At 45.6% G+C, this 18899-nt stretch overlaps 1 protein-coding gene across 5 annotated transcripts in view; it reads left to right on the top strand.

Annotated features, from left to right (window-relative positions):
* The window catches only part of MICAL2 (microtubule associated monooxygenase, calponin and LIM domain containing 2), a 1393870-nt gene that overhangs the window by 467209 nt on the left and 907762 nt on the right, over positions 1 to 18899 (top strand). For all 5 annotated transcript variants that reach the window (XM_069623638.1, XM_069623637.1, XM_069623636.1 and 2 more), the window contains exons 11-12: positions 1154 to 1244; positions 1436 to 1583. In XM_069623638.1, the coding sequence (XP_069479739.1) occupies positions 1154 to 1244; positions 1436 to 1583 (239 nt within the window). The remainder of the gene's footprint in view (positions 1 to 1153; positions 1245 to 1435; positions 1584 to 18899) is intronic.

The raw sequence follows: 18899 nt of genomic DNA, 5'->3' as shown, positions 1-18899 counted from the left end.
GGCTTTTTTTAAGCACAATTTCCTTGATCTCAGGTCCCGGACTAATGCCCAGTTTGGGCAGGCAGTGCTGAAGAACCATTTTTTGTAAGTGAATGTCCATCCTCCCATTTGCATAATTCATTGCTTGGGAATCTCCCAAAAGTATGAAGGAAAAGGGACGGGACGTAGGAGCATAACAAAGTTACTCGACATAGTGACCATCTTACTCCTAGTTCCCTTTCCTCCATACACCCGCCTGCCTTCCCCTCTAAAAAGTGTCCTTTCGTTGCTTAATTGTCCTTCGAATTTGGCGGTAGAAAAGGACTGAAGGACGATGTGCCGGGCGGGCTTCAAGAAGGCGGTACTACAGCCACGCGCAGTAGCCCCACATAAAATTAGGACAATGCTATGATGCTTCAAAAAGTGCTCAGGCCCCGTCTCAAAGGACAGAATGCCCCAAAAATATGGAGGAAATGGGACTATGGACTGAGTAAGATGGTCACTAGGATGAGTAACTTTGTTTTACCCAACTTAAGTTTTATCGACCTTGGAAGGATAAAGACCTCAGTGATCCTGTCGGGATTCGAACATGTGACCATGAGGTCAAACACAGGCCCCTTTAGTGGATGCATTAGTCCACTGAGCCACAGAGTCTAAATAGTAAGTGTGGGTCTGGCAAGGGGTTGATAAAGTGTTACAGTATGGCATTAAGGCTTGAGGAATGGAGGGAACATCTGCAAAAGGGAATGGAGGGCACGTGACTGATGTCATTCCCCCCTGCACCAGGAGGGTCACCTACCCCCAGGTGCTCCTCGCACATATAGCTGCCCCCAGGATCAGGTAGCTGCTTCCATCCCCTGGCCACATCAGGGAAAGGAGTGATGACATCAGATTCATCACACCCATCTGTGCACTGCCATTGCGGTTAGCAGAGTTGATCAAAGTCTGGCATATGCTATTGTTGCACTTGTGAGGTGCTAATCAAATACTTGCAAGCTGCATCCCTGTGTTCTTTAGACTCCTCCAGGACACCTTGGTAAAAATTCTGATTTGTGAAAGTAGATGATTTCACCCCAGAAATTGTGTGGGCATTTTGAAATTAGAAGTTTGCATCTTTTTGTTTGTGAAAAATCAACATAGAGTACCTACTTAATACCCGTTTCACTGTTTTTAGGTGAGGCACTTATATCTTACGAATGAACTGCAGCACTACCCTGTTGAAAGAGCGAGCTCCATCAGGCGGTCCGTCAAGCTCTCGAGGCACGGTATGTCGCCGTCAAATATGACGTCAAGTATTTACTATTAAGATAACTTAAATTGACAGTGCTGCAAAATGGCAAAATAGATGGCACCAAGCACTATATTAAAATAAGTACTACTTATTTAAAAATGTACCGTTTGATACGAGTAATTTAGGATGTTTCCTGTGGGTTTACTTTCTCTTCTGTAATTACAGAATCTGACGTTCGACCTAACAAGCTTTTGACCTGGTGCCAGAAGCAAACGGAAGGATACAAAAATGTTAACGTCATAGATTTGGCGACGTCCTGGAAAAGTGGCCTTGCGCTGTGCGCAATAATACATCACTTCCGGCCTGAGCTCATGTATGTACTGGTTTGATGGCGCCTGTAAAGAAAGCTTAGTTCCTGAATATGCTCTGGCTCTACCTCAGTTGTGTGGATAAGGAGCAGTGCTACGCATTACCTTTAATAACATGGAAAACCTTGTATGTCTCTGGTACTCTGGCCCTGTCTTAGTTTCTTTGTTTGCATGATTCAAGCGCCTGGAAACAGTTGCACTTAAACGTCTCAAGCTGAGCACAGTTTAGTCACCATTTTCCCTTCAAGCCTGGTGTCCAACGTTGGCTCGGTTTGTGATCATTGTGTTGTCATAAACCTGTTTATTGATTTTTCCCTTCCAAGTAGGGGCGCATGCAAATATAGTCCCGTCTGCTTTCAGAATTAACATTCCATGCTTCATCGCAGGGCTATTTCTGGGAGTGACTAATACTGTGCTCACTGCTAGACCTCCACAGTCTAGCTCACTGTTTACTAAGGCCGGGGCCCTGGAGGCTGAAGGCAGGAAATGCAGGAGAGTATATGCTGCATATCTTGTGTACTGTAAAGAAGCTTGATGCATGTCTGTGCGGACCTGCAGTAAATATCATACTTGCAGAGAGCACCTCTGCGATATCTAGGTAAAGTCAACCGGTTCTGGATGGGGTAGTGCTGTGGTTCTGCTTGGGTTGATGACAGCAGTGCGCTGGTGCAGAGCTCTGCTGCACAACCCCTGCCTCGCTGCCCGGTTCTGCCTGAGCCAGCTTTGACATGGGCCGAAGGGAATTCATTGGATCCCTCCAGCACTGAAAGCGGGGGGGGGGACCCAAAATGTACACTTCCATAATCAGCACATGCCTTTGGGGGGGATAGATGCCTCTCTGACCTTTTATTCCAATTATACAACATTCGCCTGGGAGGATAGCCACCGACCAATCGGAAGCAATCCTAAAGGGGAGCTTGCAGTAGGAAAGGTGTTTGTTCCCAGTCGAATATGTGGTCTAGATTACCCCCTATACCCTCTCCTGAGCTACATTTTGTTAAATAATGGGTTAGAATTGGCCATTAAACCTTTTTGAAAAAAATGGATGCAATGCTACACAGTTTATCCTAGGTTCTGTAGGTTAAGGCCTACAAAAATCGATTAGATGCTAAGTTAACAACACAGGAAAACAAGAGTTGATGGCTGGAAGGTTTTGAAATAATCTTAACCTCTGGCATTGCTCTGGGCAACCCTCCAGAGCATCTTTCTTCGTCTGCCAAGCCATTACAAAAGGTTAGACACTTGATCCCAACCCAAAAGGGGGCAGTCCAACCCGAACTGCTTGGTCACATCTCCACTTCAGGAGACCACAAGCATCCCCTAACATGCCAGTGGTTCAGATTTATACAAAACCTTCCACCCATCACTTTTCTGGTTGTAGCTTGTCTCCTTATGTGAGAGAGGATGTGCCCAGACGTGAGTCTTTTGATAGCTGCGCCATTGGGAACCAAGGTGCACCTCACTGAGGAGACCAAACAAGGCCGAAACATGTCTCTGGTTGCTTGTGTTATCGTGCAGAGGGGCTCTTGTCTGGCAGTTCAGGCTGGGCTGCTACCATTGGCGACAGTACCTAACTGATTTGCATATGGCTGGACCCCTTTTGCAATGGCGCAGACCGGCTAAAAAAACATGGTGTGGAAGGTTGTCCAGAGCATTGCCATTGGTTCAGGTTTATTCAAAACCTTCCACCTATCACTTTTTTGGTTGGAGTTACCAAAACAGGAGCATTTTTTTATGCCTCGCCACTGCATGCCAGTATAAAAATAATCATGCTGACTTTGCCCATACATGCCCATGCTGGCTGCACCAATATATGCCAGAATTCCCATTTGAGAACATACTCCTGTTTGCTTTGCCCAAAATGGCAATGATATTGTAGGAAAACATGTTAATTCTGGCTCTGCCAATGAGTGACAGTATCCCCACATAAGAACACAGTCCTGCTGGCTTTGCCCTTAATGGCAGTAAAAATGCCATGCGCCAGTTGGAAATGCATCTTTCCTGGCTTCACTAATTCCTCTGCCCTTCGCATTGTAAGGACACTCATCAAGTTGGCTTTACCCAAAAATACCAGTAAAACATGCCATGCTGCTATAAGCAAACTCCAATGTCCCCTGGGATCCAGCCCCACATGTGCACACTCATTCATACCCGTTCCCCTGTCACTCACCAAGCCATATAGCTTCTCTCTGTTCTTTGTGTGTGTGAATGAAATTCACAGTGCATTCTCATTCGCACATGCACTTAGTCATACATCCACCATACCTGCACTTAAAAACCCCACAGCTTGCTTGCCTGCATATATACATATCTGCTATCCTTGCATGCAAGCACAACAAAATGCATTTTTGGTACCGGTTTCCTGACCATCTGTGGACTCAATGGTGCTCTCCAGGCCTCTGACTCCTGTGCTCAATTCCGACAGGAACCAGGGAGCACAGTGTATTTCCTAGTTCCTGACATGTGCTCTGGAGCCAGGGTACCTCCTGCTCATGGCTGCTGCTGTTCAGCTCCTCAGTAGGCATTTAATGATTTTGGAGAAGCTTTGCCTGCCCTGACTATGCCCCTGGTTCCAATATCCCATTTCTTAAACCAAGGTCTGTTGCCATCACAGATAGCCGTGCATAATGTCGTGAATGGCGATGCCGCGTTCCCCACGAGGGACTTACCGAGGACTGCTTTATGGTGGTAGCAGCGTTGCACACAGGAGCAGGCACTCAACACCTGGAGGAATAAAGCGGTATCCACTCCTCAGCATGCCTGTGCTGGAGCACCATGTGCCAAGGTGGTGGAATGCTCCACTCTGAGCGATGGCATAGGATGAGAGATGATGGCAGAAAAACACTGCAGGATCTCAGAGGAAAGGCCCTAACCACCTCCTTCGGCAGGACAAGTCCCGGATGTTTGGCCCACCATAGAGCCTATGGTTGAACCATGTTTCAGATCCTCACAGAGGAACCTGGGGAAATGTAAGGTGTACGTTAATAAAATAAAAACCAAAACCCGAAGCATCACACAAAAAGAACAATAAATAAAAGGAAATTAAGTGAAATAATGATTGAAATAGAAGTCCAACTGACCAATCAGGAAAAGAGCCCAACATAGGAGGAACAGAGTGGAAACACTCTGCCAGCCAATCCTTTGAGCTGGGCTTTTCTCCAATCAGCAGCCAACAGGATGAGGATGAATATGGCTATAAAAGCAGAGGCAGCTCACTCTGAACTTGTCTGTCAGGGACAGGCTCCCTGTATTTCTGTCCAGACGCTGGTGAAGAGAAGAGGGGCTATATCCTGAAGGAGGAGATGCTGCCTAGGCGAAGGAGCCTGGACTACCCTGGAACACTTCCTGCCTGCAAGCTGCCTTGAGGAAAATGATTGACCCAGGGGAACGGAGGAGAGTACCCCTGCAGCCCACCTACATCTAAAAAGGTGAACGAGCTGACCAACCTGGGAAGAGGCTAACGCAACACCTTGCTAAGACCTTGGTAGAGAAACCAAGACCAAAGCAGGACCGCTAAAGAGGAGAGGGGTAAACATCCAAGTGCCCTGAAGATGTGAGGGGCAAAGAGGGGAAAGAAGATGGACTCCTGAAGGAAAGAGGAACCACGCCAAGTTCCCTTAAGAGGAGAAAGCAAAGAGACAAAAGGGCCACCAAGTATAAAGTGATAATACACCACGGAGGGAGTAAGTTGGAAGCCAGAGAGACCTACAAGAACCCCTGTAGGAAGACTGGGGGATCCAGGGGGGTAAAGGTAAAATAGAGGAAGAACCCCCAATAGGAGTTTGGGCACAAAGAACCTCTGAAGCAGTAGAGGGACAGAAGCTAAAGGCTGTGGCGCGGAAGACTGAGAGAAATAGGAACTTAGAAGCACAACAGGAGGTTGGTGGCAACATACTAAGCAACCAAGAGAGTGCGAGAGAGATTGTGAGAGGGATGAATTAACCAACGGACTAAGCTAAAGAACTAAAGCAGAGGACGCAGCTGATCCTCACCTAAGGGATCCTGCACCTGGAAGGCAACCTCAGATCACAGTCCTGTTGCTAGTCTACCAAAGGAGCCCTGGGAGAAGGACTCTATGAAATTATTGACTTTGTTAATTAAGGGAAGGACTTTAAGGTAGAAATGTTACACCCAACACTTTCACCTAAAGGAAGGACTTTCCTTATTTCACCATTTAATTTAGCCATTGTGACAACTCGTTATTTTAGGAACATTTTGATTCAGGAATCTTTTAATTTAAGTTGAGGATTAGTTGCGACAGGTGAATTTACTCTAGGGTTTTTAGTACTTTGGGCACTTTTTTGACTCAATAGATGAAGTGCAGCTTATGTTTGTGTTATTCACGCAGGGTTGGACTTCTAAATCATTTGTGTTTGAACACTTTGCTTTGTTCCTCAAACCCCGTTTGTCTTGTACTTGCTTAATAAAGAGATTTCTTTGAAAGACACAAAGTCGGAGACTCTTCTGTGCACCACGTTGTAACGCACAGGTTTGCGATGATTTGTGTGAATATAATCCATTATTTATATTGTACTGTTCCATGTCTCATGGAAACATTGTCCTCTTGAAAAGTCCACAGTGGATTGTTTTACACGATATAAGAGTTTCTTGCTAGGGACTATTTCATTTGTTGAATCTTCTAGGCCATTTTTTTCACTTTTACGCCAGAAATATTCTTTCATCTGATGGAGTTAATCTGGATGAGTTGGTTGGCAGTTGAACCAGGTCAGACTAAAGTATCTTGCATCTGTTTTAGAAATGGATTTAAGGTTAAGTGGCAGTATAAGTGCCTTCACAGAGTGGGCAGAGAGATTTACTGCTGAGTGGTTCTTTTGTGTGAGTGGTGTTTCCCAGAGATGGGTTTGTGTCTGTAAGTGGGGGAATGGGGAGTGTGGGCTGCTGCTGCATTTAGCTAGAGCCTCAAAACAGGTTTCAAAGGGACAGTTGTGAAACCCTTCCTCCAAACTCTGTGGTGGCTGTAAATCAAAATGTCCAATGTGGCTTTACTTTAATTTGTTCCTCTTCCCTGCATCACTCCTCTTCATGACTGTCCTCTTGCCAGTTAATTTTTGCACTGATTCCAACTGACTTTTCCAAACATCCTTGGCATCCTGCTGCTTGGAAGGATCCTGCTGCATAACTAGCTTTTCTCAGGCTGCAGATAGTCTTTGGTCACTGTCTGGGGTGTAGGTGATTCACTCCGGTTAGGTGCTAATGAGTCTTGGAAGGTTGCCATACGGTGGGAGAGTTGGTCATATGGCTATGAGCTTCTTGATAGATGCAGTGATGAGATATTAATTGTGCTGAGGGTTCTGCCAGGCTGACCAGAGAGAGGGACACTGTAGGCGAAGAAGCTGCCAATGAGCCTTCTGAAATGAGGGAGATATTTAATTAAGGCATGGTATCAAACAGTAAGACAGACACAAGTGATCATAGTTCAAGGTTGTTTATTGAACTTCACGTGGGTTTGAAAAACGCCTATCTAACCCTAAATCTAAAGATGGGAGCAAGCTACGATCATCAAATAATATTAACACAGTCCTAGTGATGTCTTGCAAAATAAAAGGGCATGTACTAATACACCTATTGCCAATCCTTACTTCTAAATAGAATTAGTGTGGGAAACCATGTTATGCAAAAGAAAAGTGCTCAAAAAATGATAGGTCAGGATATTCAAGCCGGTGGCTTCTCTTCCCAACATTTTCAGCACGGGACAAGGCAACACATTCTAGCTTAGCACAGTCTCTGGCTTCTCTAGCACAAGGGTTCAGTTCAAAACTTAAACATCATGGCGTTCTGTGCCAAAGTCTCTTTGCCATTCAAAGTCTCTCTTTCAGAGGGCCTGACATGACAGGATTCCACATGTACAAATTCTTGGGTGATTTTTCTCTTAACCCCGGGTCCCCCTCCACCGGATTCGGACCCACTTTAACAAAAAGCGTTCAACTGATCTCCTTCTGCTGGGCTCAGACCAAATTATATCTACTTTGTCACAAACGTTCTTTACTGTATTAACATCAAAGACTTTTGACTGTGCATGGGATTTAGCTTGACCCGTCGCAGGACCACTTTGATTCACAAGTCTCTACAATTTTCACTTTTCAGCTAGATACCTTAGAGAGACCTTTGATTGAGCACGTAAGTGGTGCTGGACCACTCTGGCAAAGGTATTGTATCTTGGTTTCAAAGTTCACTCACTCATCAGCAGTTCAACTTTACTTGCCTCTTTAATCACACATATTTCAAACAATGTTTGTTCCAGCGCTTGCCCTACAATGTTGCCACTTGCAACCTTGGCTTCAACACAGACCAGTTTGGTATCGATCTCACCGGCTGTGTTGATTTCACTGACGCTGCTTTGTTTATAGCGTCAAGGACAGTACCACAACGGCTGGTGATTCTCCCCGCCTTGATCATTGACACCGGGGTATCTCCGACACACATTGCAGGACTCTGTTTTCTCGGTCTTACGCTTTCCAATCCCAAGTGTTCATTAAAGCAACAGTTCCTTGTTGAAAAGGTCAATAGAACGTCCCTCCTTGCGAACCCTTTGTTTTGCCATCTTTCTTCTCTCGTTAAACGGCCATCTTGGAACTGCTGTTTCCTTGTATGTTTTGCCTCCCTGAAAGTGTGCTCTCATGCTCCACCTTTTATCCGTGTGGGGAAGCTGAATCTATGTGATTATTGCGACCATCACAATTGCGATGGCCAAAAATGGCGACTTTCTTTTTTAAATGCCTTTACACCACATGTATATTGGTGAGACCCCTGCAACCCCTCATATTAATATTATAATCTATACCCCCCACATATATTTATGTGGTGTTAGGGGGGTCTAAAAAAAAGTCTGCATTTTCGGCCGTCGTAATTGTGAGGGCGACACTTTGGAACGATTCCAGGAAACTTAATGGAAGTCGCGGGTGTGTGTGTGTGTGTGTGGTGATTAGCAATTGTCTGACCTTGCCTGACCATTGTATTGGGACATGTTGGGTAGACAGCTCGGGTGTTAGTCTGTTTTCTCTCATAGCGGGCTGTCCATGAGAAAGTGTTTGTGTTGTAAAGAGGAGGGTTAGAGTTCCTAAATATCCTATCCTTTCAGACACTGAAAATCAATGTTATGTAAAGATGCTTTTACTCAGAAAGGCAGACATTGAATGAGTCACTCACCTTCGGTTAAAAACTTCACAGTATCAATGTATCATACCTGCCTTGGTTTCATCTTAAGGTGCCCCGCTTGTTTGTTGTCTGAATAGGACTACAGATATACATGTTAAATGAATTGGCATGCTTGATCATTAGTAACCGTAGCTGCATTTGTTTCGTATGTGCTATTCATTTCCATTGTGCACTGAAATTCTTTTAAAATTAACAAAACTTTAAAGATTCAAATCTTAGGAGCCTGGGTGGTGTTTTGAGATCCTCTGCTTCTAAAGCTAGTGCCAGTTTCTAACCCGAAACTCTTGACCTTCAACTCTTTCCCCTGTTTACTGTGAAGAGAGGGGAAGGAGCGTGCATGTGAAACGCTCCACACCCCGATGTCTGAGGCTGAGATCCAATGAAAACAGAACGCTTAACAAAAAACGTAGCATTCCCACTCACAAGTGCCCCATTGTAATTCGATAATATGTTCATGTTTTGTTTCGTACTCGGTGATTGCTTTCATAACTTTCTTATTGTTATAATTGACTTGCATTCCATTTCTTTGGCAAACAGGGACCCTGATTACCACCAAATACAAGCCGCCATGTTCTACACCATTTAAAATGGGCCTTGCAACAAGGCATTGTTGGACTTTTCAAAGCTCACTATATTTTGATCTCGTAGGATAAATCGCTTTTCTCTTTTCAGGGGTACCCAGGAACATCTCAACCACACTTTTGCAGCCTCGTTGTTGCCTGGTACCTCTGTTTGCCACCTTGTTTACCTGAGTGATGGGCAATGAAAAAGTTGCCAAGGTGGTGCAGAACGGTGTACAAAATATCAAAACCCAGTGATATGCTGAGTCTTAGGGTCCCATCCATTACCTTAATGTTGCCAGCCACCAAAAGTGGGGCACTAATTCACGAGTGGCATCTGGGGTGGTGATGTGCCTTGATGAGATGTTTCAGGTACTTACTAGCCTTTTTGTAAATTGGAATTTTACTTCCATATATCGGCGGTAATAAGAAAATTGACTTTTCTGTCTTCAACCAGCTGTGCAACTTGGTGTTGGCAAAACAAAGAGAATGCTGCTCTTTGGAGTAAAGTTGCAATCTGGGGTACATCCATACAATCTACTACAGTTGGAAATGAACATTTTGGAAACCAGAAAGAACACACAGGAGAAGTCTACCCATTAGCCTGCAACACCACACCGACCCCATCAAAACAACTGAAACTCAGTATGTGCCCACGTCACCAACAAAACCTTACACATTCACAACCATCTTGACTAAAAGGAATAAAGCTCCCTACTCGGCTGCAAAACAGCCAGCACCTATTATGGCACCCCATGGGACTGTGATAGCCTTCTGTCTCTGCCCATTGTATGATTTTGTGACCATGGCAAGCTCCAACAATGCAGCAGGATCATCAGAAGACATGCAACCACCTAACATCTACAAATCAATACAACAGCCAGGTTTTGTATACTGTACCATTTAGTCTGTTGGTTAATTCATCCCTTCTCAATGTTCCCATAAAAAAATGAACCATTCAGAAGTGTTCACAACTGCATAAGTCAATTATTTGAGAAAAGCCTACAGAAAATCCCCATGACCCTGCCAGATACCGCCCTATCTACAGTGCTCATCACACTGTACATTTCTAGAGACATTCATCTACCAACAAATTTGGCGTTATGTTGATACAACAATACATGGCTAGAGGCACAACATGGAGTCAGAGCAACAAGAGGAATGGAGTTACCCTACACCTGGGACACAATAAAGAGCAACCCTAATACTGAAACACCAAGTACCCTCGTTCACCTGGATATGCTGGTTGCATTTGGCTGTCAGCTGCAGAATCCTCCCAAAAAAGGTTTGAGTATATAGGAGTAAAGAGAACCATGTTATGCCGGATGATTCCTTTCCCATCGAATGGAGATGGTTCTATGTGTTTACTACGCCACCCTAAATAAAGACATACTTTTAAAACGACACCTGAATAACGAAAAAAGTTGGGGGCCCCCAAACCCTCTGTTTCTACTGCCTTTTTCCCCTCCCCATCTGACCCCACCCCTTTTAATGCCTTACCCCAACCGCCATATGTACTTTTACTTTAGAATTCATCTTTTTGTGGTTATCTAGGTGTCGTTTAATAAGTGTCGTTATTTTTTTTTCCGTTCTAAACACTGGATACCATGGAGATGATGTGCATGTCTCATTTCTAATATCTACTCCGCAATATCCTCTGTGGGGTCCCATATGGTCTAGCCTGATAACCACACTCTTCAAAATCTACATGATCGCTCTCCTGGAAATTATCAGCAACTCTGGTCTCACCTTCTAAAATTGTTCAATGATAAATTGTATGCAAGTAAACATTAGCCGGATCTTAGAAAATCCCTTGCGTAAATAGACTTGTGGTTTTCAACCGACTGACAAAAACTAAGTCCAACTAAAACCGAAATTCCTAGTCTGCAGCACCAAAACCACACACCCCCATAACTATTCATTGAATATTTCCCAATTCTGACTGCCCCTTTTGGGGTGGAACCAAGCCTGGTTGGCATATGGTCTTTGCCCTTTCTGTAATGGCTCAGCAGGTCAAGAACAATGGTTTGGAGGGTTGCCTAGAGCGATGACCGAGGTTCAGATTAATTCAAAGCCTTTCGGCCATCACTTTCTTTTGTTTGCTTTTCACATAGCTGGCCATCTCCCAGCTTAATCTTCACACTGAATCTGTTGGTTGTCTTCATGACCATCAGTCTGGCTTCAGAGCTGCCAGAAGCACAGAAACTGCTCTCCTGAACATCCGTGAAGACCTGCTATCGAACCTTGATTCCAACACCCCCCGTGTCCTCATCTTACTTGATCTCTCTTCTGCCTTTGACACGGTCAACCATGCCATCCTGCTCAACAGTCTCCGTGATAACCTGGGTATTACCGGTCAGGCCCTGATGTGGCTGACTTCTTTCATCTATGATCGACCCTCCCAGGTCAAACTTGTGTCCTTCCTCTCTATCTCTATCTGTGGTGTCCCCCAGGGGTCTCACCTCTCTCCCTGGCTGTTCAACCAATACCTGGCACTTCTTGCCCACTGCATTGCCACTCTCTGCCCCAACTTTCACTGCTATGTGGATGAAAGTTCATTTTCAGGCTAGCTTTGGTCACCTCTTCGCCATCTCTGACTGTCTTCTATCCAGGAGTGTTGTGCCACCAATGATATCTGATTTAAAGCCAGTAAGACTGAGTGACCCCTCATCGGCACACAAGCTCTCCTTTCCTTTCACTCTCGGGCTGCCCTCTTTTGGCCCTCTTCCTGCGCCCACCTGTGAGGCTAAAAACCTCTTAGACTCCACACTCTCCTTCTCTCCTCACATCTCTGACATCTCTAAGAAGTCACACTACCAGCTGCACCTCCTTATGGGTATTCTTCCTTTCCTCTCCTTCCCCCAGAAGCTCACCGTCTCCAGAGCTCTGGTTCTCTCTAGGCTGGACTATTACAACAGCCTCTTTCTGAATCTGCCTGCTTCTACTCTCCACCCCCCTGCAACTTATCCAGAACAGCACTGCGAGTCTTGTCCTTGGCCTCAAGCCCAGGGATCCTATCTCTCCAGGACTGAAATCTCTGTACTGGCTCCCAGTGGCTGCGAGGATTAAGTTCAAAACCATCTGCATTGTCCACAAGGCCTTCTGGGGCTGGGGCCTCAATACCTTCAACTCTCTCTTCCTAAATATCTTCCTTCTCAGGCTCTTCGCTCATTCGCCTCCAACTCCCTCAGGGTCAGTCACTTCTCCAAGCGACGAGTTGGTGGTAGATCTTTCTTCGGCTGGGGCCTCCCTCTGGAACAGCCTCCCTGCCTCCTTGAAACTTGAGAACTATCTCCGGTTCTGGAAGCACCTCAAAACCTTCCTCTTTGCTTCTGCTTTCTTTCCCCTGCTGAAGTCCTGGCTGAAACTGTACTGGTTACCAGGCCACCCTCTGATCTCAGTCCCAGGTCACCTCCCACACCAGTTACACACCTGCACTGCTTCCCTGGCAACCCCCCCACTGGGGACTGTTTTCTGTATCCCTACAGCCCCCCACCAGAGCACTTGACACCTGATGTCTGCACTTACCACCAGCTGGCCCTACTTGTCTTACTGTTTTTATTTATTCTATTACCCCATGTACTGCACTGTCCCCCGCGCACTTTCCCTCTTCCCCCGCACTTGCACGATCTGAATGACACTTGGCCTAGTAGGATCGCTGTCTTTGTCGCCCCTCTGTTCCCCATCTCTTGCAGCGTTGCGCCTTGAAACAGGTGCCTTTTAAATGTCATATCATAATAACACTCATCCACTCGCAACCACTCCAGCAGAGCTCTGCAAACGCAGCAATGCTTTACAATTCCAATGTGCATACGCCCCACAACCTCCACAGCCACTCTTGTCCTCGCAGACCTTGCTGGTAGCGATTCAAGCAGTATACCAACAACGTGGGCACCCCACAAGTGTCTTCAACCGGAAATGTATGGATAAAAAAAGCGCACTTAAAATGGGCTTTTCCAATCTGACCTCGTCGGTACTTCAGGGTATGCACCCTCTCCTCCCGACTTCCCCCATTGTCTGTCTTCCAGGACCATGCATCAAGAAGCCATCAAAATGGCAGGTATCCTCCTAGCTATTGAAGACCACTTTTCATAACATTGCATTACAATGTATTGCATCACAAAGAAAAACGGCATGAACCACAATTGGAGTTCTGTGATGCGACCAGGATAAGGGATGTTAAAAATGGCTGATGTTGACACACCGCAGCTTGTAAGTTGGCCCATCTGCCGTGTCCTACTCCTATGCCACGTTGGCTGGCAGACAGCCCCACTCCCCCTCCTGGCTCAGATGGGAATTTGAAACAAAGTGGGTTTCCAAGTGGTTTATCTGCACATCGATTGGCCACCTGCGGAGATGTTTGCACACAGTCACACTAGGAAGTCTCTTGGTTGCTACAGAGAGAGCTTGCACAGAATTGTAAAGTTAGGAACTCCATATGGGAATCCTTTGCAGTTCATTGAGGGCAGATAGTAGATGGCAGATGCACTCCCTAGATCTGGAGGAACTTCATCTTTTTCATAGGCTTTTTCGCTTGGGAATCTACAACTCCTGCTGGAGTCGCACTTGTGATTCGACTAGCCAGGATGCATGCCTGAGGTCCATCTTTCTGCACTTACGTCTTGGCACACCACGTTAGTGTCTAAAGCGTAGACATTTTTGTGCTTTTGGCCTTTTTACAATCTGATGCCTTTCCTCGTTGCCTGAACCGCAACTTGGACAGCATGGGAAGGATGCAGCCTCACGGTGACATCTTCATCAAACCAATATTAAAAAACCAAACAATCTCACGATGTGGCCAAGTCTTGCACACCCTGTTATCTCGAACGTCCCACTGTTGATGCAGCTTGATCACAAACTTTTCCTGCATGGAGCTTAGACCCAACTGACACAGTCCATGCACAAAAAATGTGATGCTTTGCATTACTTGGGTGATGCAAACAGGCTAATGATTACTAGCTTGGCTCTACCCACAACTATGGGGCCGACTCTCCTGAGGTGCAAACTCATATGTTTTGCGTTCTAATCAGGCAAGGACAAGAATGGGCTTCAAGACACTGCAAAGTGACCCCACAATGTCCTATTTTTGAGCTAACTAAGGGAAAACAATGCTCTGTCTTTAACAGCTGAGAAATGTGGTCAGCAGAAAGACCTGTAAATTCTAGTGGATTACGAATTGGGTGTGAAGTAGGATATGCCTACTTGATACAACATGCTCTAGAGAAGCAGTTAACAAACCACTTTAATGCTGATGCCCCTTTGAATGGACATAATGCTGCTGGGGTGACTGATATGCCCAAGCTGCTTCTATTTTCTAATAAAAACAGCTATTTCCCCCCCCCCCCCCCCGTATCACACCTCCGCCTCCTATTGAGGTTGACATCCATAGAGCAGAAATGTGCTGCTCAGCAAAGGTCACACTTTATAAATCCCATGCATTCATTCATGCATGCATGCACATGGAAAACTGGGGTTTAAGTATTCCTGAAAGCTCCATCCGTACCAATCCACGCTCAACCTCACCTTCACACTGGGAACCTGCAACAGCCAGGGAGCACATCTCTCCTAGTGGGGTACCATCAGTGACCACAGTGAATTCTCATGCATTGAAGTACCCAGCGCTAAACTGGACAAAGGAGATTGAGGAAGGAAGGAAGGGTGCCTCTCATTTCAGAGACTTGGCATTAGGGAATGAGGAGCACTCCAGGAAGTCCCACTCTGCCCAAGCACATCCATTCAGCAGACCAGCAACTCTGTTAATACTTGGAAGAAAACAAAGGACTTAAGGACTTTTACTGTGGAAATTGAGACTGGTGGAGATGCTGTCACTTTAGCGAGCATGTGCGTGCTCAGGAATGCCATTAAAGAGGGTTGCCTGAATCACCTGTGCAAGACCGAGATAACTTGGATGTGTAGGGTCAGCTGGATTTCTTCCACTTATGTTAAGTCCTATGGAGAAGGATTAGACCAGCTATGCTGACAAATTGGTTAATTGCCGCCATGACCTCCATGATCTGGTGCTGTTTGTTGCTGCAGCATCCCTGTCCTGCCCTCTACTGCACTGGCCTGCATGCTGCTTACTGTGCCACTAGTACGGTGAATCCCACTGCACTCCCACTCCATATCGCGGGCCTCATTTCTGTCTTCAGCAACCCTGAGTGCACTTGCACTCATCCGATGACCATCAGTCCTTCAAGGGGGACACTCGCCAAATCCCTTTTCTGTGGCATCCCAACCATCCCCAGGCAGTATCCCAAGCACGCATGCACAAGTGGTGGTGTCACATTGTGCACAAAATGCTGTCACGATTTTGTTGGGCAAGAGTTGCATAATCCCGACCGTACGTCCCGACCTTACTGCGACACACTTGGGGACAGTGGCACGTGTGTTGTCATGCCCGAAAGTCACTCAGCAATCCTGACAACCAATATTTTCTCAAAAAAAATTATGGCCAGCATACCATTTATTCAATGTGCTTGACCAACCTTTGCATCGAAAAAACGTACACAAAATATTTGTTTTAGCAGTTCTGGTGTGTGCAATAGTAAAGAAACAGCTGAAATGCAGAGCTATTGACTTAAGTAAAAGCGACCTGCTGCGATGAATTACATTGAACTTTACAGGATTCAAATATTGGGCAAGGTTTTACTGACATACCAGTGAATGGGCTAAACAATCACAGTGCACAATGTATATTTATAATAAGTAATTGTATTATGTAAGAGATGCCCTTAAATCGGGAGGTTTCAGCCTGTGGCTCACAAGATATGATGTACTACAACTCCGATGATCCTACACCATAGACTATGCTGGCTCGGGCTGATGGGACATGGAGTCCAAAACACCTGGAGACCAAAAGGTTTCGGGACCCCACTGCCTTAAGTAAAGCGGCACACAATGGTGTTTACACGGCTATCAAGCGGCAAAGGAACAAACCTTTGCTGAAATCCACCACCACGTTTGCAACTAGTGCCGGAATCCAGCAGTGCAAGAGAGAAGGTGGGGTGTGACTGGCGGGGCGGAACTCACTGGCCACAGGGTGACTGACTGGAGCTGGGGAGGAGAATCCGGGGCAGGAATGCTGGCTGGCAGGAGGGTGTTGTGTCCCTTCTATATCCACCGGTTATAGATGGGGCAAGAAAAGGAGGACAAAGGGTGCAATGGAAGTTCTGCGATGGGGATAGGACTGGACGAAACGGGTGATGAATAAAGTGACCGTAGGAAAGGGGGAGTGGTCTGGTATAAACGAGGATCCGGGTGAAAATGCACGTAGCTACATCTTAAATGGGTGAAAGTAAAGACATAAACAATAGCCAGCCCACTTAATTTGAAAACAATAAGTGCCAGGGCTCAAAAAATATTGGCCCCATAATGCCGTGGCGCGGCGCCGCCCACAGTGCGGGCGCGAGCACCGGGCCAGTTCAGTGCTAGACTTAGATCGGCCCACCACCAACCCATCGTACTGCTGCTGCTGTATGTTAAAAGAGCCTACGGTGTGTATATGTGTATACATGAGCAGTGCTTGATAACAAGGCCAGTACCAGTACCACTCGGTAATAAGATGTGGCTAGTTTATAAGTTAATTCTTGGAACAGGGCAGCAGGGTGCCTCCACACACTCAAGTTGAGGGTACACGTGGGGGACAGAGTCCCCCCACTTTAATCAGAGGGTGGACTCAGTCCGCCCCAGCAAAAATGAGAAACATTGAATGTCCTCTGAGTGTATGAATTAAAGCCGACCTCAGGGATCAAACCACATCGTCAGGATGCTTCATGGCTGCACTTTGTAACCGGATGAAGAATAACAAAGCAGTAAAGGTGAAATGTCCCATTTCGGTGCTGCAAGTCCCAGGGGAAACATTTTGTATTGGTTCTTGGAGTTTAAAACATGCACACCTTTTAACGTTTTCAGAGGACAGAGAGCGGGTCAACCCGGTGTCTTCGCCTTTGCAGCTGATGTGGTAGAGGGGGGAGGAAGCTTAATCTGTGCTGCGGCTCAACACTGCCTAATAGCTCGAGAGAGCCTCTACGTGTACCTACTCTTTATAACCGCTATCGTTCAGCACACCTAGCCGTCAGATATAAAATAGATGTGTGCTTCTGTTGCTGACAGCCACATGCTGACACTTTGTTTACCTGCTCCTAACCAGAATATTAATTTGTCTTCTCTGCATTTGGCAATGATTATCTTTCAAATACTACGTGGAAGCTTGTACCGTACCCTACACACACGAAGTTTGTGCCTGGCCTGCAAGTTAGTCAGAGATGGCAGCAGCATGCGCACACACCCAATGAGCTGCCGCAAAGGCTTGGTTTGTGCTCTGCTTTACTGTGCATCGAAAAAAGATGCAGTGTAAAGACTGCTAGGCACCATCCCGGCGTGCAGAGGCCTAGCTGGAAAGGGAATACAAGTTAAACCTGCTGACCTCAAGATTTCTATTTGGTTTGGGATGTTTTTTTAAATGTATACTCTTGCAAGACTACAACTCTCATTTTCAATACTACCTGACCTTTGTCAAAACAGCAATACATTTATCACAAACAGTATATTATAGCAATAAAGAAAAAATGGAGATACCATACATACAATTTGATTAATATATTAAACCAAAAATATAGCCCTCAAGTGATATGGCCGTTTTTAAAGTCCACAATAATATAATTGCAAATGTTATGGTAAGGAAAATGAGGAATAGGAGGCACGGGTGCGCTGAGGTTTACAAGACCGTTAATGGAGGAGGATGAGGAAAAAGGCATTGGTCAGCACTCGAGCGATAATGGCAGCTGTGCCCATGGCCCCTGGCTCCACCACTGGAAGATGGATGTTCATAGGGTAGCACACATCTTTAATGTCCAATCTGTTGGGAACGTGTGCAAAATGCTTCTCCCAGTTTAATTTTTATGCAATGCCTTTTCCATCCATTGTTTCTTCCCCACATTGACCCTCCCTGCCCCTTCTCACTTTTCCATTCATCTTCTTATTGCACTGCATTGGAAAAGCTCTGCCAGGCTTTCTCTGCTTCTAGAATGTCGTGCTTAAAAGCAAATAATAATAATAATGATTTAAAATGAGTTCAATTGGAATATTCTCTGGATTGTGCTAGCATGTATGAAGACATTGCATATAAAAAGATACATTTCTGTGCTAAGCTCTGAAATAAGTGCTCATTACTATTGCATTCACATGTTGCTGCAGCTTGTGGCCAACTTTGCACCAGACATGTAGATGAACTTAACTGGTCTGCTGTTAAATATCAGTTACCAGTTTAATGGTATCCACTACAGAATAATTGCTTATTTTACTAAAGTCGATATGATAGCTCAGTGGGTTAAGCGCTGTGATGTGTGTGAAGCAAAGCCATCTCAGCCTTTCATCCTTCTGAGATCGAAAAATGAGTACCAACACAGGTTGGGTGATATTGTGTGCATATTTGTTCTATAAAAAAAAAACGAGTGCTATACAATAACATTATCATTTGGCCTTGGATGTCTGCTTGCATTCATAGTAATTTGACATTCGCTACATTGTGTCAAGCCGCCGCGGATATCATATGCATATCCACGGTGGTGGCCCGCCGCAATAATA

Source organism: Ambystoma mexicanum, chromosome 11, assembly GCF_040938575.1.
Source record: "Ambystoma mexicanum isolate Mex_15411 chromosome 11, UKY_AmexF1_1, whole genome shotgun sequence".
Classification (NCBI taxonomy): Eukaryota; Metazoa; Chordata; class Amphibia; order Caudata; family Ambystomatidae; genus Ambystoma; species Ambystoma mexicanum.
This window is presented reverse-complemented; position numbering and strand designations above follow the sequence as displayed.